Source organism: Gekko japonicus, unplaced genomic scaffold (assembly GCF_001447785.1).
Source record: "Gekko japonicus isolate JY-2015 unplaced genomic scaffold, Gekko_japonicus_V1.1 scaffold175, whole genome shotgun sequence".
NCBI lineage: Eukaryota > Metazoa > Chordata > Lepidosauria > Squamata > Gekkonidae > Gekko > Gekko japonicus.
The window spans coordinates 274293-298335 of record NW_015166425.1 but is presented as its reverse complement, the minus strand read 5'-3'; the positions used below and the strand labels follow the sequence as shown (position 1 = coordinate 298335).

The 24043-nt window shown below is 52.1% G+C and overlaps 1 protein-coding gene across 1 annotated transcript in view; it reads left to right on the top strand.

Annotated features, from left to right (window-relative positions):
- Positions 1-7040: 7040 nt before the first annotated feature.
- The window catches only part of CREB3L4 (cAMP responsive element binding protein 3-like 4), a 25731-nt gene continuing 8728 nt past the window's right edge, over positions 7041-24043 (top strand). Inside the window, exons 1-6 of the mRNA XM_015411719.1 lie at positions 7041-7214; positions 10390-10642; positions 12913-13025; positions 16108-16215; positions 17892-17998; positions 21577-21645. Coding sequence (XP_015267205.1) covers positions 7041-7214; positions 10390-10642; positions 12913-13025; positions 16108-16215; positions 17892-17998; positions 21577-21645 — 824 coding nt within the window. The remainder of the gene's footprint in view (positions 7215-10389; positions 10643-12912; positions 13026-16107; positions 16216-17891; positions 17999-21576; positions 21646-24043) is intronic.

Genomic DNA, 24043 nt, shown 5'->3' with positions numbered 1-24043 from the left:
GAGGGTTGTTCACTGTAGCAAGTATCCAGATCAAGGCTCCCAAAGGAAAAAAATTATGTCTGTTATTAGTCTCAGGAAAGAAAACAAGAAACTTAAGGGGAGGCTCTGCAGTATCTGGCATTTCTGCAAAGAAACCATAGAGCTAGTCTACAACGGATCAAATCCTGTTTCAGGTGCCACAAGAACGTGGTTTATTACCCGTTGCCCGTCCCAGATGGTTTCGACAGTCAGAAAACTGTCTGGGAGGGAAGGAGGAGCGGCCTGGCCCTACCTTTCTCAGGATCAATGTCCAACCCCAGGCCGATTCAGAACTATTTAAAAGGGAAATGTCTTGGTGTGGGGAGGAGAGAGAAGCAGGCCAGGACTGTGCTTAGCCTGGGTTAAAACTCAGCCTTGGAATCCATGCATTGCAATCATATTTTTAAGAGTGAGCATCTGAGCACGTGCAGAGTGCTTTCCCTCTGCATAATCTCCAACATACAGGCTTAAGTCTCAAGGCATGCAGGCAGAGTTGCCATCCTCCAGGTGGTGGCTGGATATCCCTTTCTATTACAACTGATCTCCAGGCGACAGGTATCAGTTCACCTGGAGAAAATGGCTGCTTTGGAAGGTGGACTCTATGGCATTATATTCTACTCAAGTCCCTCCCCTTCCCCGGCAAACCCCGCCCTCTTCAGGTATCTCCCAGCCTGGAATTGGCAGACCTACATCCAGGATGCGTGGCATGACTTCCTCGAGACCTCTACCTCATATTATTTCCAAAATCAAGAGTTCTTCTGAGCATGAGCAAAGGGTATCTCCCTCCTCACCCATGAAAGCCATCCTCCCAAAAAATAAGCCCAAGGGTAGGACTTGTAGTATGGTTGCCAACACTTGGTTGGGAAATCCCTGGAGCTTTGGGGATCGAACCTGACGGGGCAGAATTTAGAGGAGAAGGAGGAGGAGGAGGAGAAGGAGAAGATTCTTTTGAGGGTACAGTCAGGGAAGAGAAGGAGAAGAGATTGGATTTATAACCCACCCTTCACTCGGAATCTAAGAGTGGCTTACAATCTCCTTTCCCCTCCCCACAACAGACTCCCTGTGAGGTAGGTGGGGCTGAGGGGGCTCTAATGTGGGAGAACCGGGTTTGATTCCCCACTCCTCCACTTGCAGCTGCTGGTGTGAGCTTGGGTAAGCCATAGTTCTGGCAAGAGCTGTTCTTGAAAAAGAGCAGTTTCTGTCAGAGCTGTTCTCTTAAGGGCAGTCCTCGAGAGAGCTCTCTCAGCCCCACCTACCTCACAGGGTGTCTGCTGTGGGGAGGGGAAGGGAAAGGAGTTTGGAAGCCGCTCTGAGACGCTAAGTGAAGGGTGGAGTATAAATCCAATCTCCTTCTCCTCCTCCTCCACCTCCTCTTCTTCTTCTTCTGGCTTGCTTTCTGACTTCTGCATCACTGCCTTTTCTCATATACGTGGCTCCTGCTTCCACAGTCTTCTCTCTCATATACAGATAGGAGAAAAAAACAAGGAAACCAGGTTCCGGGCAGTCTGGTCCTTGGCATAGCTAAAGGTAAAGGTTCCCTTGCTCGAAAGCCAATCGAATCCGACTCTAGGGTTGCGGTGCTCATCTCCGTTTCAAAGCCGAAGAGCCAGCGCTGTCCGAAGACGTTTCCGTGGTCATGTGGCCGGCATGACTAAACACAAAGGCGCACGGAACGCTGTTACCTTCCCACCAAAGTGGTCCCTATTTATCTACTTGCAATTTCTTGCTTTCGAACTGCTAGGTTGGCAGGAGCTGGAACTAGAGATGGGAGCTCACTCCATCATGCGGCACACCCGGGTCTCGAACTGCTGAACTACTGACCTTCCACAGCCTGCAGTTCAGCGTCTTAACCACTTGAGCCACCGCAGCTCCTAATTCATTCATAAATAATATCAATGGTTTTAAATGGTCTATTATGTATTTTATATTGAGATGTACATTGTTTTATTGGTTTTACGTAAGCCGCCCTGAGCCTGCCTTGGCAGGGAGGGCGGGGTAAAAGTTGACGTAATAAATAAATTTAAAGCAGTGTTCCCTCTAGCTGAGTGAGTGTGAGCCAGCTCACAGTTTTTTAGCCTCCGGCTCACACGTTTTTGTCTCAGCTCAGGAAGGACAGCTTCAGAGCCAACTAATTTATGCAGCAGCCAAATCCACTGGCTCACACAACTTTAATGCAAATAGCTCACAAAGCAGAAGTTTTGCTCACGAGACTCAACGGCTTAGAGGGAGCCTTGCTCCTGAGCAGTGTTCCCTCTAAGCTGAGTGCGTGTGAGCCGGCTCACAGTTTTTAGCCTCTGGCTCACAGGTTTTTTGTCTCAGCTCAGGAAGGAGGGCTCCAGAGCAAACTAATGTATGCAGTAGCCAAATCGCTCGCTCACAACAAAGTAGAATTTTTGCTCAGGAGACTTGACGGATTAGAGGAAGCCTTGCTCCTGAATAAACATGCACTGTTAAAAAGGTTTCTTGGAAAAAGCGACAGACTCGCTCGAATTCTGCAGATCCAGTTCTGCTCGACCTCAGCAGGTGAGCCGTGTACCTGTTCTCCTCCGGCCCTTTTAATTGGTCGACAGCCTGGGGGTGGGTCTTGGCTGGGCATTCCAGGATGTCAAGATCCTGTACGGAAGCACCCAACGTTTCCTCCTACGGTGCAGCTTAAGGGCAACTCCGGGGCTCCGTGAGAGGAACCCCTTTTCCATTTCAGGGGTTTGAAGGGACCAAGGGAAGAGGTAAGAGAGAGGGAGAGCAGCTTTTCCTTCGGGAGATCTGCCTCGTCGCCAGGAAATCTACGCTAGTCTGTTGCAGCCAGAACAAACAAGAATATCTCGTGGCATCCTCGGCATGACAAGAGAACTTAGTGTGGCGTGAACTTCTGCAGGGTGAAGCCCACATGGAAAGGGGCTGGGTTTGGTGCAGTCGTGATTTCTATGTGTGTGTGTGTATAAATCATGCACTTATACATCATGCATGGATGATCATGCACTTATTATTGGGTTCATCTCAGGAGGGTGTGGAGCAATCTGTGAGTCTGGTGCACGTATGCCCGGGGCTTTTTTCCTGGGGGAACCGTTTCGACGAACTTCTTTTTAAAATGTCCAAATGTTCATGATTTTTCAGTATACAGACTGAAAACTTCCTTTCCCTCTCAAGAGTTCCAGCACCTCTTTTCTTAAAAAAGAAAGAAAGAAAGCCCTGTGTATGCCTAACACAAGGCAATGGCAAATAACCACCCCCCTGTCTCTCGCTGGCCTTGAAAGCCCCTTGCTGAGGTCGCCCGTAAGTCGGTTATGGGTTGATGGCATTTACCTACCGTGTGCCTAACACAACATGCAGGCAGTCCTGTGCAAGGGCTGTGCTGCAGATGTGCCCCCACCCACCCACCCCCGTGCCCTGACACACACACACAAACACACAGATGGCCCGACCATCTAGCGCAAGCCATGTGCAAAGTAGTGAATATGAACATGCACTGGCATAGCAGACGCATCCAGCTGCACATGCTTTTATGTACTATTCCCCCCCCACACAACAGGGAAGTGACAAGTCCGTAGGGAAGGTTAAAGGGACAATCTTGTGAGGACACTTTGGCTTGGATCGAACAGCTATTGAGAGCCAGTTTGGTGTCGTGGTTAAGTGCATGGACTCTAATCTGGGAGAACCGGGTTTGATTCCCCACTCCTCCACTTGCACCTGGCTGGATGGCTTTGGGCAAGCCGTAGTTCTGATAAGAGCTGTACTTGAAAAAGAGCAGTTTCTGTCAAGAGCTCTCTCAGCCCCACCTACCTCACAGGGTGTCTGTTGTGGGGAGGGGAAGGGGAAGGAGTTTGTAAGCCACTCTGAGACACCTTTGGGTAGTGAAGGGCGGGGTATAAATCCAATCTCTTCTTCTTCTTTTACCTCACAGGGTGTCTGTTGAGGGGAGGGGAAGGAGTTTGTAAGCCGCTCTGAGACACCTTTGGGTAGTGAAGGGCGGGGTATAAATCCAATCTCTTCTCTTCTTCTTTTACCTCACAGGGTGTCTGTTGTGGGGAGGGGAAGGGGAAGGAGTTTGTAAGCCACTCTGAGACACCTTTGGGTAGTGAAGGGCGGGGTATAAATCCAATCTCTTCTCTTCTTCTTTTACCTCACAGGGTGTCTGTTGAGGGGAGGGGAAGGAGTTTGTAAGCCGCTCTGAGACACCTTTGGGTAGTGAAGGGCGGGGTATAAATCCAATCTCTTCTCTTCTTCTTTTACCTCACAGGGTGTCTGTTGAGGGGAGGGGAAGGAGTTTGTAAGCCGCTCTGAGACACCTTTGGGTAGTGAAGGGCGGGGTATAAATCCAATCTCTTCTCTTCTTCTTTTACCTCACAGGGTGTCTGTTGTGAGGAGGGGAAGGGAAAAGGAGTTTGTAAGCCACTCTGAGACACCTTTGGGTAGTGATGGGCTCGGTATAAATCCAATCTCTTCTCTTCTCCCTCTTCTATTGAAAGGCACCTTCTGGACCAGAAATTAATATCAGTGAGATATCATTTGGCATGTGATTGGATCTTGGGGAGGTCTCGTTTATACTTTCATTCTATGCCTAGTAATTCCAGTCTGGAACAATTCCTTTCTGGTCCATTCTTTTCTGCTGTATAATTGTATTGCATTAAGTATTGTGGTATAAGCAAATTTGTTCCTTGTCGTGTTTGACCTCTGAAGAAGGCCCTGACAGGCCGAAACATGTCAGGTCAAGTCCACTGAGGTGTGATTGGGCCCCTATATATATATATATATATTTGAATTCTTTACTAATAAACCCATGCAATTTTACACATTATTTATACATTACGTTTTAACTGTTGGCCCTCTACTCAGTTTGACGTACCTTTTTAGGTTCTTGAGCCACGTTTTCAGGGTTAAAACTTTGCTTCCCTTTTTTGTCCATAGTTTTTTATTTATTTATTTATTTACAGGTGATTTATATACCGCTCATAACCCCTAGCGGGTCTCAGAGCGGTTTACAATGTGCTACTATATAGTAGCGAGTAACCTATCTAGGGCCAAATATGGTGCGGGGGGGGGACAACCTACCAGCACCCCTGATATGGCACGGTCTTCCGTTCGTTCGGCAGCTTTCCTTGGTGTGTGATTGTTGTTGCGGTTGTTCCTGCGACCCGGCTGCCGCCGGCTGGACGAGCTGGCTGTTATTCTTGGAGCGGCGTGTCTTTCCTCGGGCGCAGCCTCGGCTAACGTCCACTCTTTTGAGCCACGCCAGCCCGATTCCCTTCCCTGAACAGGATTCCAAAGTGCAGGCGCAAACCACAGCTTTTGGTGGGACGTAAGGCCAGACTTTGGTTTGCTACAAAAGCCACGCATGAGGACAGAAGAGAGCAGGAGCCCCAGGTCTGCCCTGGCTTACGGTTGTCAACTCCAAGTTGGGAGATTCCTGGAGATTTTGGGGGTGGAGCCTGGGGAGGGCAGGGCTTGTGTAGGGGAGGGGCCTCAGTGGGTGCCATGGCATAGACTCCGCCCTACTGAGCTGCCATTTTCTCCATTTCGTAGTCGAGAGATCAATTGTAATTCTGGGAGATCCAAACTGGAGGTTGTCTCTGCGGGTAGCCGTGTTGGTTTGCGGCAGCAGAAGAGTTGGGTTTTGTACCCTGCTCTTCTCTACCCGATGGCCGTGGTGGCTCAGAGGTTAAGACTCTGAGCTACAGTGCCGCAAGACAGAGTGAGCTCCCATCTCTGGCCCCAGCTCCTGCCAGCCTAGCAGTTCGAAAGCAAGAAATTGCAAGTAGATAAATAGCTACCGCTTCGGTGGGAAGATAACAGCATTCCGTGCGCCTCGGCATCTAGTCATGCCAGCAGCATGACCATGGAGAAGTCTTCGGACAGCACTGGCTCTTCGGCTTGGAAGCGGAGATGAGCACTGCCTCCTAGAGTCGGATTCGACTAACTCTTGAGCAAGGGAAACCTTTACCTTTACCTTTCTCTACCCTAAGGAGTCTCAAAGTGGCTTACCATCCCCTTCCCTCCCTCTCCACATGACAGACACCTTATGGACAAGGTGGGGTAGAGAAGAAGAAGAGATTGGACTACCTGAAGGAGTCTCAGAGCGGCTTACCATCTCCTTTCCCTCCCCCTCCCCACAACAGACAACCCTGTGAGGTAGGTGGGGGCTGAGAGAGTTATTTCGAGGACTGCCCTTGAGAGAAGAACTCTGAGAGAACTTGTGACTGACCCACGGTCACATCAGCAGCTGCATGTGGAGGAGTGGGGAATCAAACCCGGTTCTCCCAGATTAGAGTCCGCGCTCCTAACCGCTACACCAAACTGGCTCTCTCTCAGGCTTCATGTGGAGGGGGAGTTGGGAATCAAACCCGGCTCTCCAGATTAGAGTCCGCTGCTCTTAACTAATACACCATGCTGATTCTCAGGACAGTTAGATATGAATCTAGTAGCTCCTTAAAGACCAACAGGATTTGGGGGGCATGAATTTTCTTTGAGAGTCAAAGCTGCGTTCATCAGATCCCGTATCTGGCAAACGGAGCTGTGGCTCCTGAGAGCTCATCCCCCGAAAATCTAACTGGTCTCTAAGGTGCCCCGGGACTCAAATCCAGCTGTTCGCCTGGAGGTTGGCAACCCTGTCTGGTTCGTTCAGTGACTGTCAGAAGCAGGCCTCGGAGAAAGTCCAAGTTGTGGACCGACTGCACAACTCAATGGCTCAGCCGCAAAGCTACATGTGTGTCCCAACACGAGAGCCAGTTTGGTGTTGTGGTTAGGAGCGCGGACTCTAATCTGGGAGAACCGGGTTTGATTCCCTACTCCTCCGCATGCAGCTGCTGGTGTGACCTTGGGTCAGTCACACGTTTCTGCCCTTGTCTCAAGGGCAGTTTCTGTCAGAGCTCTCTCAGCCCCACCTACCTCACAGGGTGTCCGTTGTGGGGAGGGGGAGTGTAAGCCACTCTTTCTTCGGGTAGTGAAGGGCAGGGTATAAATCCAGTCTCCTCCTCCTCCTCCTCCTCCTCCTCCTCCTCCTCCTCTTCTTCTTGGTGTCTGCAGCCATGGACTCTGGGAGCCCCGACCTTCTGGACGTTCTCTTCGAGCGACGGGAAGACCCGTTCCCCACGAGCGCCTTCTCCGGAGCAGACCCCAGACTCAGTTTCCCTCTCCAAGACCACGCTTACGGATGCATCTCAGAGAAAACGTGCGAGACGTGGGTGCCCAGCAGGGAACAGGTGAGTCGAGGAAAGAAGTTAAGATATCTTGGGGCCCTTTCAGGGACATGCGCAAGGTGATTAGGCATAAAATCATAAAGAACCAGGATATGGTTGCCAGCTCGGGGTTGGGACATACCAGGAGATTTTGGGGGTGGAGCCTGAGGAGGGTGGGGTTTGGGAAGAGGAGGGTCTTCGATGTGGTATAATACCATAGAGTCCACTTCCAGAGTGGCCATTTTCTCAGGGGAGCTGATTTCTGTCGCCTGGAGATCAGTTGTAATAGCAGGAGATCTCCAGCCACCAACTGTAGGTTGGCAACACTACCAGGATCTCTCTCTCTCTCTCTCTCTCTCTCACACACACACACACACACTGAAGGGAGCTTCAGAGGGCGGATTGTATGCCATCGCATCCTGCTGAGTTTCATAAGAACATAAGAGAAGCCAATGTTGGATCAGGCCAATGGCCCATCCAGTCCAACACTCTCTGTCACACAGTGGCCAAAAAGACCAGTGCCCTCAGGAGGTCCACCAGTGGGGCCAGGACACTAGGAGCCCTCCCATTGTTGCCCCCCCCCACCAAGCACCAAGAGTACAGAGCATCCCTTGCCCCAGAATGAGAGTTCCTATCTATACCTTGTGGCCAATAGCCACTGATGGACTTCTGCTCCGTATGCTAATCTTGAAGCTGTCCATGCTTGTAGCCGCCACCACCTCCCGTGGCAGTGAATTCCATGTGTTAATCACTCTTTGGGTGAAGAGGGACTTCCTTTTATCCGTTCTAACCCGACTGCTCGGCAATTTCACTGAGTGAGAAAGGGAGACAAGTGCTTCTTTCTCCACCTGCTCTATCCCAGGCAGAATCTTATAAACCTCGATCATGTCACCCCTCAGCCATCGTTTCTCCAAGCTAAAGAGCCCCAAGCGCTTTAACCTTTCTTCACAGGGAAAGTGTTCCAACCCTTTTATCATTCTCGTTGCCCATTTCTGCACTTTTTCCAAAGCTATAATATCCTTTTTGAGGTGTGATGACCAGAACTGCACACAGTATTCCAAATGAGGCCGCACCATCGATTTATACAGGGGCATCATGTTACTGGCTGGTCTGTTTTCAATCCCCTCCCTAATAATCCCCAGCACAGCATTGGCCTTTTTCCACTGCAGTCGCACACTGTCTCCACATTTTCACTGAGTTATCTACTACGACTCCCCTTCCCCCAAACCTCCGGCCTACACAGGCTTCGCCCTCAAATGGCCAGGAATTTCCCAAATCAGAGTTGCCGGGTCTTCACTTAAGCTACGGCAGGGTTGCCAAGCTCCAGATGGGTCCTGGAGATTTCCCGGAATGACAGCTGATTTCCAGACAACAAAAATCAGTTCCTCTGGAGAAATCGGGTGCTTTGACCCCACTGAAGGTGACAGTTGTGGGGAGAGGAAGGGAAAGGCGATTGTAACTGAAGGGTGGGATAGAAAACTCCTGCTGCTGCCCCATCCACACTGTAGGCAAACCCACTTTGACTCCAATTGTTCCAGGAAGTTGAGAGCAAAGCAGGTTTGGGTCGGGAGTTTGGGGGGGGGGGAATAGGAGGAGGAGGAACAGTGAGGTGGAGTGAAGTAACTGGCCAGTTTGGTGTAATCAGGGAGAACCGGGTTTGATTCCCCACGCCTCCACATGCAGCTGCTGGTGTGACCTTGGGTCAGTCACAAGTTCCTTCAGAGCTGTTCTCTCAAGGGCAGTTCTCAAGAGAGCTCTCTCGGCCCCGGCTGCCTCGCAGGGTGCCTGTTGTGGGGAAGGGGAGGGAAAGGAGATTGTAAACTGCTCTGAGACTCCTTTGGGTAGTGAAGGCTGGGGTATAAATTTTATATTTATTTATATTTATTTATTTATATTTAAATTTATACCCCGCCCTACCCCGAAGGCTCAGGGCGGCTTACAGGGCACAAGTGCCAGGTTTAAAACAATATCATATGATTTAAAATCAATAAATTACAATAAAATAAACAATTTACAACAAATAATAACAAATTTCAACCAAGAAAAGAGAGATCTTATCTGACATAGCGCGGCGTTTAGCATTACGTTCCACCCTTAGGGGCCAGGCAATCCGATGTTAATTCGATGTAATTCGCTTAGGGCTGAGCAGTGGCGGCGGCTCCTATCCAAAGGCCTGGCGGAAGAGCTCCGTCTTGCAGGCCCTGCGGAACTGAGAAAGGTCCCGCAGGGCCCGGATCTCTTCCGGGAGCTCCTTCCACCAGGTAGGAGCCGCCACCGAGAACGCCCCAGCCCTAGTCGCAGCAAGTTTAGCTTCTTTCGGGCCTGGAATCTCCAGGAGATGTTGCCCTCCCGACCGAAGTGCCCTTGGGGGAACATATGGAGAAAGGCGGTCCCTCAGGTAGGCTGGACCCTGGCCATTTAGGGCTTTAAAGGTCAAAACCAGCACTTTGAAGCGAATCCGGTATGCTATCGGCAGCCAGTGCAGCGCTTTCAGCACAGGCTGAATGTGGTCCCTCCTCGAGAGACCCATCAACAGCCTGGCTGCAGCATTCTGCACTAGCTGCAGCCTCCGAATTCGCGACAAAGGCAGCCCCATGTAAAGAGCGTTACAGTAGTCTAGCCTTGAGGTAACCGTCGCATGGATCACTGTGGCCAGGTCCTCACGGCTGAGATAGGGGACCAACTGCCGAGCCAGCCGAAGGTGGTAAAAGGCCGCCCTGGCAGTGGTTGCAACCTGGGCCTCCATTGTTAGTGAAGAGTCCAGGCGCACCCCCAGACTCCTAACCTCCGACGATGGCACCAAAGGCACCCCATCGAAGGTAGGGAGAGGGAGCCCCAAACCCACGCCGGTCCGACTCAGGCCCAGGACCTCCGTCTTTTCCGGGTTTAGTTTCAACCGGCTCAGCCTGAGCCAACCAGCCACAGCCTGTAACGCCCGATGAAGGTCATCAGGAGAAGAGCCCGACCGGCCGCCCAACATCAGATAGAGCTGGGTGTCATCAGCATACTGGTGACAGCCAGTCCCCCCCCCCTCCTCCTAGCCCAGTGTGGAATCAGGGTTGTTTCCCTGCCACCTATGGTCCCAGAATTTTGTGGGGGTTGGCATGGAGCCATGACCTTCCCCCCAGCTTGCCAGGCATCCTCGTCCAACTGAGGCCTGTCTGTTCCCCTCCCCGCTTACATTGTGTCTCGGCTCCAGGTCCAGAACGACAGTGACCCAGAAGACCTCTTGCAGATGTTCATCAACCCCAACGAAGTCTACAGTTCGAGGAGCCCCCTGGCCTCCCCGGAGAGCGACAGCGGCATTTCCGACGACCCCTGTGCGGACACCCCCTTGCAGAATGAGGCCGTCTCCCTGGACTTGTCCCCCAGGGCCATTTACGAGGTCATCTGCGACTCCGGGTTGATGGAGGGGGAGACGCTGCCGGCCAACATCTTCTCCAGCCACCTAGGTATATGGGGGGGGGGGGCCAAGTGAGGGCGCACCACTTTGGAAATAGTTGGGAGAGCCAGTTTGGTGTAGTGGTTAAGTGCGCGGACTCTAATCTGGGAGAACCGGGTTTGATTCCCCACTCCTCCACTTGCTCCTGGCTGGATGACCTTGGGCAAGCCGTAGTCCTGATAAGGGCTGTTCTTGAAAAAATAACAGTTTCTGTCAGGGCTCTCTCAGCCCCACCTCCCTCACAGGGTGTCTGTTGTGGGGAGGGGAAGGGAAAGGAGTTTGTAAGCCGCTCTGAGACACCTTTGGGTAGTGAAGGGCAGGGTATAAATCCAATCTCTTCTTCTTCTTCTTTTACCTCACAGCGTGTCTGTTGTGGGGAGGGGAAGGGAAAGGAGACTGTAAGCCACTCTGAAACACCTTTGGGTAGTGAAGGGTATAAATCCAATCTCCTCCTCCTCCTCCTCCTCTTCTTCTTCTTTATAATTTGGATTTATGAACCACCCTCCCCTGAGTACACGGGGCTCAGTGCGGTGGACAACAAAGAGTTAAAAGATTCCTAAATAATAAGACAATTTAAAAATGATACGGAAATAGTACTAACGTAGATAAAACAGTCTCAGATGGCACAACATTCCAATTGTGTGTCTGCCTCGTGTGTGGGGGGAGTAGAGAACCAGAAGAGGAGATTGGATTTATACCCCGCCCTTCACTATCCAGAGGAGTCTCCGAGTGGTTTACAAACTCCTTTCCCTTTCCCTCCCCACAAGAGACACCCTGTGAGGTTGGTGGGGCTGAGAGAGCTCTGACAGAAACTGCTCTTTTTCCAGAACAGCTCTTGTCAGAACTATGGCTTGCCCAAAGTCATCCAGCAAACGTCATGTGGAGGAGTGGGGAATCCAACCCGGTTCTCCCAGATTAGAGTCCGCGCACTTAACCACCACACCAAACTGGCTCTCATGGAGGCAGGGAAAGTGGGAAGAAAGAGGGAGCGTCAGTGAGATGGTACCCGTCACTGTCCTCAGCCAAACGCCTGGCAGAACATCTCTGCCTGACAATGGCAGGGCTTGGAGGGGGGCCTCAGCAGGGCATAGAGTTATGGAGTCCGCCTTCCACAGCAGCCATTTTCTCCAGGTGAACTGGCCTCTGCCACCTGGCGTGTCCCACCTGATCCCTTCATGTCTGCTACTGTCATTCAGCATCTGAAATCACTCCAGTCTCCAAGCTGTGAGGACAGATGGACTCACATTCTAACTGTATCTGAAGAAGGGAGCCGGGACTTACAGAAGCTCCTACCTGGCCACAAATTTTGCGGTGGCTCAGTGGTTAAGACGCTGAACTGCAGACTGGAAGGCCACTAGTGCCACGTGACGGAATGAGCTCCCGCCTCTGGCCCCAGCTCCTGCCAACCTAGCAGTTTGAAAGCAAGAAATTGCAAGTAGATAAACAGGTACCACTTCGGTGGGAAGGTAACAGCGTTCCGTGCATCTCGGCTTCTAGTCGTGCCGGCCACATGACCACGGACGTGTCTTCGGACAGCGCGGGCTCTTCGGCTTGGAAACGGAGATGAGCACGGCCCCCTAGAGTCGGATTTGACTGGCTTTCGAGCAAGGGAAGCCTTTACCTTTAAGGTGCTACTGGACTCTTGCTCTTTTCTACTTCTTAGCCCAAACCTGGATAGCTAGCCTGCTCTAGGGTTGCCAAATGGCACTCACCTCCTTGGCGGGGGACTCCCGGGCAGCTCCCGGTGCGCGCGCGCGCCGCATCTACGTCACCCGGATGTGACGTCATGACGCCGGGCACGCTGGGGGCGGGGCCACAGCCATTTGAGGGGAAAACATAGAGTTTTCCCCTCAAATGGCTGTGGCCCCGCCCCCAGCGTGCGACGTCACATCTGGGTGACGTGCACACGGGAGTGCGGTTTCCCCCAGGGCCCGATTCCGTGGGGGCGAAAATCGGGCCTCCAAAGTGGGGGGAAATCCGCCCCCCGGGGGGATTTGGCAGCCCTAGCCTGCTCTCATATCTCAGAAGCTGAGCAGGACCGACCCTGGTTAGTACTTGGCTAGTAAACCTCCAAGGAATACCAGGATCATGACATAGAGGCAGGCAATAGCAAACCGCCTCTGAACCTCTCTTCCCTTGAAAACCCTACGGGGTCGCTATGACTTCACAGCACTTTCCACCACCATATCTTTTTCCTCCAGGCGACTAGCAACCCCTTCCCATGTCCACCTCACGGCCTGTCCCCCTCACAACTGAAACCACATGTCTTTGGTTCCCCAGGAAACTGGAGTCCCCCAATAATGCTTCCTGAGGCCTGCATTACGAGCGAAATTTCACCTGCCCTCTTTCAGAACATCATGCAGCCCAGCACGGCAGAAACCTCCAAGGACCAGGTAAGGTTCTGGGACTCTAAATGGCCTAGAGAGGACTTGAGGCTCAGGCTGTCAAACCGGGATCCTGCCATGATCATGGAGTGCCACGTGACCTGCTCTGACCTATCGCAGTTAAGAGCCTCCCCTATTGGTCAGTCTGATTTCTCTGCACTACCCTACTTTCGCCAGGAGATGGCGCTAGTGCATAGGCTGATATCCTTCCGGTTCCATACCAGGTACAGGCACCACCCTCTATGGAAGAACCATAACCCTAAGAAGGACATAAGGGTTGGCTGATCTTTCTCAGTGGAAAAAGGCACTCTGTATGTAATCAGAGGTGCTCTTATTTCCATGCCAGCAGGAGGGGGAAAAGTTCTGAATAAATGGCACAAGGGAGGAGAGCTGCAGTTCTGGTGACTGACAGGTTCCAAAGTGAACTCTGAGGCCCAAAAGCTGGTGAGGTGCAGTAAAATTAAGCATGTTTTGAAGCAAACGAACATAAGTACATCTGTCAAATGCGGCAGGGAAGCCCTCAGAAAGGGCCCCTGCCGGCAGCAGGCCTTCCCCACTGGCTGCACCCCCCCAGCCCCTGACAATTGGTGTCATTCTGTCTCTGAAACCAGGGGGAATGTCATCCAACTATCATAGCGAACAGCCAGCGACTGGCCTTTGCCATTCGTCCCACCCCCTTTTAAACCCCTCTAACCGAGTGGCTGTCACATCTGGCGGCAGGGAGTTCTGCAGGTAGAAAGAACTTAAGAACCTAAGAAGAGCCCTGGTGGATCAGACCAGTGAGGGTCCTTCTAGTCCAGCATCCTGTCTCACACAGTGGCCTCACCCAGTTCCTCTGGAGGGCCAGCAACAGGGCAGAGAGGCTGAGGCGTTCCCCTCAGAAGAACATCAGAAGAGCCCTGCTGGATCAGACCAGTGAGGGTCCTTCTAGTCCAGCATCCTGTCTCACACAGTGGCCTCACCCAGTTCCTCTGGAGGGCCAGCAACAGGGCAGAGAGGCTGAGGCGTTCCCCTCAGAAGAACATCAGAAGAGCCCTGCTGGATCAGACCAGTGAGGGTCCTTCTAGTCCAGCATCCTGTCTCACACAGTGGCCTCACCCAGTTCCTCTGGAGGGCCAGCAACAGGGCAGAGAGGCTGAGGCGTTCCCCTCAGAAGAACATCAGAAGAGCCCTGCTGGATCAGACCAGTGAGGGTCCTTCTAGTCCAGCATCCTGTCTCACACAGTGGCCTCACCCAGTTCCTCTGGAGGGCCAGCAACAGGGCAGAGAGGCTGAGGCGTTCCCCTCAGAAGAACATCAGAAGAGCCCTGCTGGATCAGACCAGTGAGGGTCCTTCTAGTCCAGCATCCTGTCTCACACAGTGGCCTCACCCAGTTCCTCTGGAGGGCCAGCAACAGGGCAGAGAGGCTGAGGCGTTCCCCTCAGAAGAACATCAGAAGAGCCCTGCTGGATCAGACCAGTGAGGGTCCTTCTAGTCCAGCATCCTGTCTCACACAGTGGCCTCACCCAGTTCCTCTGGAGGGCCAGCAACAGGGCAGAGAGGCTGAGGCGTTCCCCTCAGAAGAACATCAGAAGAGCCCTGCTGGATCAGACCAGTGAGGGTCCTTCTAGTCCAGCATCCTGTCTCACACAGTGGCCTCACCCAGTTCCTCTGGAGGGCCAGCAACAGGGCAGAGAGGCTGAGGCGTTCCCCTCAGAAGAACATCAGAAGAGCCCTGCTGGATCAGACCAGTGAGGGTCCTTCTAGTCCAGCATCCTGTCTCACACAGTGGCCTCACCCAGTTCCTCTGGAGGGCCAGCAACAGGGCAGAGAGGCTGAGGCGTTCCCCTCAGAAGAACATCAGAAGAGCCCTGCTGGATCAGACCAGTGAGGGTCCTTCTAGTCCAGCATCCTGTCTCACACAGTGGCCTCACCCAGTTCCTCTGGAGGGCCAGCAACAGGGCAGAGAGGCTGAGGCGTTCCCCTCAGAAGAACATCAGAAGAGCCCTGCTGGATCAGACCAGTGAGGGTCCTTCTAGTCCAGCATCCTGTCTCACACAGTGGCCTCACCCAGTTCCTCTGGAGGGCCAGCAACAGGGCAGAGAGGCTGAGGCGTTCCCCTCAGAAGAACATCAGAAGAGCCCTGCTGGATCAGACCAGTGAGGGTCCTTCTAGTCCAGCATCCTGTCTCACACAGTGGCCTCACCCAGTTCCTCTGGAGGGCCAGCAACAGGGCAGAGAGGCTGAGGCGTTCCCCTCAGAAGAACATCAGAAGAGCCCTGCTGGGTCAGACCAGTGAGGATCCATCTAGTCCAGAATTCCTGTCTCACACCGTGGCCTCAACCAGTTCCTCTGGAGGGCCAACAACAGGGCAGAGAGGCTGAGGCCTTCCCCTCATAAGAACATCAGAAGAGCCCTGCTGGATCAGACCAGTGAGGGTCCTTCTAGTCCAGCATCCTGTCTCACAGTGTCTTCAACCAGTTCCTCTGGAGAACCAACAACAGGGCAGAGAGGCCAAGGCCTTCCCCTGATGTTGCTTCCTGGCTCTGGGATGCAGAGGCTTAGTGCCTCTGAATGTGGAGGTTCCCTTCAGTCACCATAGGTAGTAGCCAGACTTACCATGCATGAATCTGTTTATCCCTGTGACCATCACCGCATTCCCTGACAGCAAATTCCACATTTTAATCACTCTCATTGTAAAGTGGTATTTCCTTTTGTCCGTCCTGAACCTACTGCCCATTGGCTTCATTGGACGCCCTCAAGTTCTAGAGAGGGAGAAACGGTTCTCTTTGTCAACTCTCTCCTCCCCATGCGTAATTTTATAAACCTCTGTCATGTCCCCCCCCCCCTTAGTCATCTCTTTTCTAAACTGAAAAGCCCCAAACTCTTCAGCCTTTCCTCACGGGGAAGGTGCTCCAACCCCCTCATCATCTTGGTTGCCCTCCTCTGCACTTTGTCCAGCTCGGCAGTGTCCTTTTTGAGATACGCTGACCAGAACTGTCCGTTGTAAGTGCTGCGTGAAGTGTAGAAGATGGCGGCAATGGATGTCATTCCACGGAGGAAACACCCATGCCTCAGCTAACCTTGTCTGCCTCCGGGTGGGCGGGACAGGGCTCGTTCCTGCAGCATCACCACCTGGACTTCTTCTTGACGGACGAGGAAAGGCGGCTGCTGACCCAGGAGGGCGTGTCAGTGCAAGGCAACCTGCCCCTCACCAAGGTAAGTGAGGGGGAAGTGAGGGAGAAGGCCCTGGCTGCACAAGGGATACATAAGGATACAGATGTGGAGCCAGAGCAGCAAGGGGCTGTGGCTTACATAAGAACATAAGAGAAGCCAAGGTTGGATCAGGCCAACGGCCCATCCAGTCCAACACTCTGGGTCACACAGTGGCCAAAAATACCAGGTGCCATCAAGAGGCCCACCAGTGGGGCCAGGACACTAGAAGCCCTCCCACTGTTGCCCCCCCCCCAAGCACCAAGAATACAGAGCATCCCTTGCCCCAGACCGAGAGTTCCTATCTATACCTTGTGGCTAATAGCCACTGATGGGCCTCTGCTCCATATAAGGACATAAGAGACGCCAAGGTTGGATCAGGCCAAAGGCCCCTCCAGTCCAACACTCTGTCACACAGTGGCCAGAAATACCAGGTGCCACCAGGAGGTCCAGCAGCAGGGTCAGGACACTAGAAGTCCTCCTATTCTTGCCCCCACCCCAAAGCACCAAGGATACAGTGCATCACTTGTCCCAGACTGAAAGTTCCTATCTATACCTTGTGGCTAATAGCCACTGATGGGCCTCTGCTCCATATAAGGACATAAGAGATGCCAGTGTTGGATCAGGCCAAAGGCCCCTCCTGTCCAACACTCTGTCACACAGTGGCCAAAAATACCAGGTGCCATCAGGAGGTCTAGCAGTGGTGCCGGGGCACTAGAAGCCCTCCCACTGTTGACACCCCCCCAGCACCAAGATTACAGAGCATCACTTGCCCCAGACTGAGAGTTCCTGTCTGTACCTTGTGGCTGACAGCCACTGATGGACTTTTGTTCCATATGCTTATCCAATTCCCTCTTGAAGCTGTCCGTGCTTGTAGCCACCACCACCTCCCGTGGCAGTGAATTCTGTGTGTTAATCACTCTTTGGGTGAAGAAGGACTTCCTTTTATCCATTCTAACCCGACTGCTCAGCCATTTCATGGAGTGCCCACCAGAGTTCTTGTCTTGTGAGAAAGGGAGACAAGTACCTCTTTCTCTACCTCCTCTATCCCAGGCATCATCTCATAAACCTCAATCATGTCACCCCTCAGTCGTCATTTCTCCAGGCTAAAGAGCCCCGAGCGCTTTAACCTTTCCTCATGGGGAAAGTGTTCCAACCCTTTGATCACTCAAGTTGCCCTTTTCTGCCCTTTTCCCAATGCTACAATATCCTTTTTGAGGTGTGGTGGTGACCAGAGCTGTACACAGCACTCCAAATGAGGCTTAGTGGGAGAATTGCAAGCAGAAATATTTGAATCAAAAGATATGGGGTATAGATTGCAGTGCCCTGACCTGGGGTGACCTGGGGTGGCCCAGGTTAGCCCGATCTCATCAGATCTTGGCCGTTAAGCTGGTCAAGCCCAGGTTAGTACTCGGATGGGAGACCGCCGAGGAAGCCCAGGGTTGCTAGGCAGAGGCAGGCAGTGGCAAACCACCTCTGAACGTCTCTTGCCTCGAAACCCCCAGGAGGGGGTTGCCATAAGCCGGGTGTGACTAGTCTCCACCCCCGATTGCAGTCCACGGGCACGGGTGGGTAGCCAAGTGCGCAGGCAGCAAGCGGCAGGTTTGCACGGGCTGGGAGACCATACTCGAGGCCGCCTCGGCCTGGGACCGACGGATGACAGACCCTCTCTCCTCTCACAGGCAGAGGAGCGGGTCCTGAAGAAAGTGCGGCGGAAAATCCGGAACAAGCAGTCGGCCCAGGACAGCCGGCGGCGGAAGAAGGAGTATATCGACGGGTTGGAGAGCCGGTGAGAGCAGAGCCAGGGGGGAGCTGTTTTGTTTCAGTTTTATTTCTTTTAAAAATGTCCAGTCTCCCAGTTTTCTGATAAAGGCGAGCAATCCCCACATAGGCTGATTCTGCATCGGCCTTTCCCTCTGTTGTTTCACAAAACCCACGCTGGGACAGAAATTCCCCTCTGCATGGCATGCCGCTTTGCGCTTTCACTTCCTTTGATTGTCGAGTTTTATGGTAGCCTCCACCAATGCTCCCTGTAAGCAATGTTCCCTCTAAGCTGTGGAGTCCTGTAAGCCAAAATTCTGCTTTGTGAGCTCCTGGCATTAAAGCTGTGAGCGAGTGATTTGGCTACTGCATAAGTTAGTTAGCTCTTGGAGCCCTCCTTCCTGAGCTAAGACAAAATTCTGTGAGCCAGAGGCTAAAAAACTGTGAGCTAGCTCACACTCACTCAGCTTAGAGGGAACACTGCCTGTAAGTCGTGGAGTCTTGTGAGCAAAACTTCAGCTTTGTGAGCTACTGGCATTAAAGCTGTGAGCAGGCGATTTGGGTACTGCATAGATTACTTTGCTCTGGAGCCATCCCTTCCTGAGCTAAGGCAAAAATGTGTGAGCCGGAGGCTAAAAAACTGTGAGCTAGCTCAAACTAACTCAGCTTAGAGGGAACCCTACTGCATGCCGCTTTCGCTTTCTTTGATCATCGAATTCTACGGTACCTTCTGCATAGATTTATGGCCTTTTTATGGCCGTTCAGGGGCGACTTTGCAGTCAGTACGGCGTTGCCCTGGAGGTATTTGAATGTGGTTTCGAGCTGCACTTCTTCCTCCCAGTTGAGAAAATGTGGAGCGAATGCTAGATGCAGAATTGCCCACAGAAGCTCGCTGGGTGACCTTGGGCCAGTCCCTCAGCCTAACTTACCTCGCAGGGTTGCTTCCATGGCAGAGCAGGGACTCGAACCTGGGTCTCCCAAATCCTCGTCCAATGCTCTACCCGCTATGCTGCAAGACCAGGAGTAAGGCCTCTGAAAAAGCACACATATTACAATGTGGAAGAGACTTGGCGCGTGGCTTTGGCCGGTCCGGTCCAGAAAGACGGTGCAACGATTTTCTTTTAAGAGGCTCGATTCCTAGTAGGCACCAAGCAAACTAGTTTGTGAGGAAAGCGTGAACAACAGGAATGAATCTAAGGGACCGGCTCTTCCCATATATGCCTCGAAGAGCGTTACTCTCAAAAGATCAACATCTCCCGGTGGTGCCTGGCCCAAAGAACACCCGTCTTGCCTCAACCAGGGCCAGGGCTGTCTCTATCCTGGCTCCGGCCTGGTGGGACATGCTCCCTACTGAGACCAGGGCCCTGCGGGATCTCCTTCAATTCCGCAGGGCCTGCAAGACGGAGCTCTTCCACCAGGCCTTCGGCTGAGGCAGTGGACGCCCATCTATGGCCTCCCTGAGGTTGCTGTCACCCGTCTGTCACCTGTTGACTGACCACTGACAACTGGCCTTTAACCCATTGTACCATCAGGCCAGAATCTTATAGCCCACTTAGGCTCTTCCAAGCTGTACCCATTGTTTTTTGAAGAAGAAGAAGAAGAAGAAGATGATGATGATGATGATGATATTGGATTTATACTCCGCCCTTCACTACCCAAAGGAGTCTCAGAGCGCCTTACAAACTCCTTTTCCCTTCCCCTCCCCACAACAGACACCCTGTGAGGTAGATGGAGGCTGAGAGAGCTCTTGACAGAACTCTCCTTGAGAGAACAGCTCTTATCAGAACTACGGCTTGCCCAAGGTCATCCAGCCAGGTGCAAGTGGAGGAGTGGGGAATCAAACCCGGTTCTCCCAGATTAGAGTCCGTGCACTTAACCACGACACTAAACTGGCTCTCTGTTATAATGTTTTATTGTGTTTTAATGTTTAATGTTTTAAACTGAAATTGTATTTATTTCAATGACGTTACTCGCCCTGATCCCACCCGCAGGATGGGCGGGATATGAATGCAAATAATAAATAAATAAATGTGTGGCAGACCTAAGAGGGAAATGGTCCTTCGGAAATGTGCCCCCCATCTATGATGATGATGATGATGATGATGATGATGCTGCCATATACATGGGGGGGGGGAAGCCCTCAAAAGGTTACATTATTCTCATAAAGGGTTTGGCAGAGAATTTGAACAAGTAATATCTCCCAATCTGTGAAAAAAACGCAAAGTGCCAGTGTCCTTGGCTAGGAAGTCCTTTTTAAGTCCTTTTTAAGCAAGAAAAGTGAGGTGCACGGATGAAGTGAATCCAAAAAAAGGGTGAAATGTACTGGGTTCAGACGCGTAGAAGTGATCAGCTCATAGATTATTTAGTGATTCAGCAAGAGAAAGAAGAAGACTGCAATCCCTGGCCGAAGCCAGGTATTTATGCCTGCTTTTATTATTATTTGTAAGCCACCCTGAGCCACCTTGGCGGGAGGGCAGGGTAAAAGTTTAATAAATAAATAAATAAGGGTTACACCCAAAAACACCCCACTCCCAACGATAGGCTATTTACACTCTTATTGTTTCCCAGCTGGTTTACTCTAGGATCCCTGTCTCCCTATTGGTCCATTCTAGGATCCTGGCGATCTATTGTTCTGCATCCCCAAGCTCAGTCCTTTTGCAAGGACAGTTCAGGCTCAATACAGAACACCGAGAAAATCCTCCGTATAATTAAACTTCCAAAAATACTCAAAGACACCAACTATGATGCTTACAAATTATTTACATCATCGGCAATAACACGCAAAACAATCTCAATACAAATCTTGAAATTCATATAAATAAATTGTGCAAATAGGGAAAGGTCCAAGTCTGCGAGTCACAGAGCAAAGGATTGTAAATTGCAAATTCAGAAGTCCATTCAACAATCCTTCTGTCCCTGAAGACTTAAAGGTCTGTTCTCACAGCAGCTCCGAAAGTTTTGTTCCAGCTGAAGGGCCGAACTGCTGTTGTACCACGTTGTTTTACCAAAGCGTTATCCAAGGCTCTTTTTGCAGAAAAAGCCCAGCAGGAACTCATTAGCATAATAGGCCACACCCAACAGCAGAAACTCATTAGCATATTGGGCCACACCCCTGACAGCACAGCTCATTAGCATATTAGGCTGCACCCCCATGTTACCAGAAGTGTGGTTATCCAGCCACACCCACCTTTTGCTTCTTATTCTGTTTACCTTGTTTGTTGTCAAAAACCCAGGGCCTTTTTTTGTAGCAGGAACTCCTTTGCATGTTAGGCCACACACCCCTAATGTAGCCAATCCTAATGAGTTCCTGCTGTTGGGTGTGGCCTGTTATGCTAATGAGTTCCTGCTGGGCGTGGCCAACTTGGGAGCCAGATGGAACTCCGTTCCTGTGCATTTCCCAAAAATAGCCCTGGCGTTATCCAAGATGGAACTTAACAAGAACCAAAACTAATGCATAATAAAACCTTTCATGCCACTGCATTCATCCAGATGGTTGTAGGCTTAATTATACAGAGGATTTTTCCCTTTTTTTTTGTAGCCACCTTGAGGGTCCCCGTTGGCAAAACCAACCCTAACTGTCAGTTTCCTTTGCTCATTCCTCGACAGGGTTGCAGCGTATTCAGCCCAGAACCAGGAACTGCAGAAGAAACTGCAGGAGCTTCAGACACACAACGTGTGAGTTTGTCGGTGCCCCTATCCTCGGAGGGAAACCCGGGGCTCCTGGGCCTGCTCTGTGCAGCAGGGATCCCCAACGCGGTGCCCGCGGGCGTCATGACCAATGTTCCCTCTAAGCTGTGGAGTCTTGTGAGCAAAAAATCTACTCTGTGAGCTACTGGCATTAACGTTGTGAGCGAGCGATTTGGCTACTGCATAAATTAGCTTGCTCTGGAGTCATCCTCCCTGAGCTAAGACAAAATTCTGTGAGCTGGAGGCTAAAATTCTGTGAGCTAGCTCACACTAACTCAGCTTAGAGGGAACACTGGTCATGACATCCACCAACACCTTTTCCGGTGCCCATCAAAGTGTTGTAGAAAGCGGGTGAGGCCAGGCGGGTCTTCTTGCCCAGTGAGGCTTCTGATTGGCCACTGGAGATTGGATCGGCGATGCAGATTTTAAAAAATGTTGCTTTGGGAGCCACCGCCACCCCAGCACAAGGAGCTTCACTGTGTGACGGAGCTGCGGCGGCCGTTGTGTGACCGCTTCCACCGGGAGAGCCAGTTTGGTGTCATGGTTAAGAGGGGCAGGACTCTAATCTGGAGAACCGGGTTTGATTCCCCACTCCTCTTCCACACACAGCCAGCTGGGTGACCTTGGGTCAGTCACCGTTCTCTCAGAGCTGTTCTCTCAAGAGCAGCTCTCTCAGAGTTCTCTCTCAGCCGGCCCACCTACTTCACAGGGTGCCTGTTGTGGGGAGAGGAAGGGAAGGAGATTGTGAGCCGCTCAGAGACTCCTTCGGGTAGTGAAGGGCCATGGGGTATAACACCAACTCCTCCTCTTCTTCTAAAACTCTGTGGGGTCCCGATTCAGCTCGGGACTGTGGCTCAGGTGGAAGATCACCTGGCCCCACCTGGAGATTGGCAACCCTACTCCAGGCCCTATTCTGATATAAGGGGAAACAGGTTGATGCCACTCTGAGCTTCTTACAGCCAAGAAGAAGAAGAAGAGAAGAAGAGACTGGATTTATTCCCCGCCCTTCATTACCCGAAGGAGTCTCAGAGCGGCTTACAAACTCCTTTCCCTTCCCCTCCCCACAACAGACATCCTGTGAGGTAAAAGAAGAAGAAGAGATTGGATTTATACCCCGCCCTTCACTACCCAAAGGAGTCTCAGAGCGGCTTACAAACTCCTTTCCCTTCCCCTCCCCACAACAGACATCCTGTGAGGTAAAAGAAGAAGAAGAGATTGGATTTATACCCCGCCCTTCACTACCCAAAGGAGTCTCAGAGCGGCTTACAAACTCCTTTCCCTTCCCCTGCCCACAACAGACACCCTGTGAGGTAAAAGAAGAAGAAGAGATTGGATTTATACCCCGCCCTTCACTACCCAAAGGAGTCTCAGAGCGGCTCACAAACTCCTTTCCCTTCCCGCAACAGACACCCTGTGAGGTAGGTGGGGCTGAAAGAGCTCTGACAGAAAGAAACTGCTCTTTTCAAGAACAGCTCTGACAGAACTATGGCTTGCCTAAGGTCATCCAGCAGCTGCAAGTGGAGGAGTGGGGAATCAAACCTGGTTCTCCCAGATTAGAGTCCGCACACTTAACCACTACACCAAACTGGCATTTTTTAACATATTGGACCAATTCCTTTTCATCCACTGCTGATGTCCAGCTTGGTGTGCAGTGGGTAAGAGTGGCGGACTGTAATCTGGAGAACCAGGTTTGGTTCCCCACTTCCTCCATATGAAGCCAGCTGGGTCAGTCATGGTTCTCTCAGAGCTCTCTCGGCCCCACCTACTTTACAGGGTGTCTATTCTGGGGAGGGGAGGGGAAGGGAAGGCGACTGTAAGCCACTCTGAGGCTCCAACTGAAGGATGGATTATAAAACCAACTCTCCTCCTCCAGCAGCCATTTTGTGGCTGTGGCCATCACATCTATATACTAATACTGAAGTTGCCCCTGGTGTGCGGATACTTAAATCCGCACATCGGGGGCACCTGGGGGAGGAGGGAGAGTTTTGGGCACACGTGGGGCAGTCCCCACATCTGCACAAAAATCAGAAACCCTGAAAAAAAATCGGGGGGATGTTTAAATCCCCCCAAAAGTGTCAGAGCGTCCCCTGCACATGCGCAGGGAAAGCTCTGCGAACGCCGCTGCCGCCGCCGCCACCACTTGGAAGGTGAGCGGCGAGCGGCGAGCAGGGAGGGGGGGCCAGAGCCGCTCGGCCCTCCCTTCAGTGCCGGGGGGGAAGAGAAACAACCGGCGCTGGCACCGCCGGCACCGCTGGCGCTTGGGAGGGAAGCGGCGAGCAGGGAGGGGGGGCTCAGAGCGGCGAGGGCCCAGCGGCTTGCCGCTCGGCCCTCCCTTCGGGGCCGGGGGGGAGAAAAAGCCGCCGCCGGCACCGCCGGCGCTTGGGGG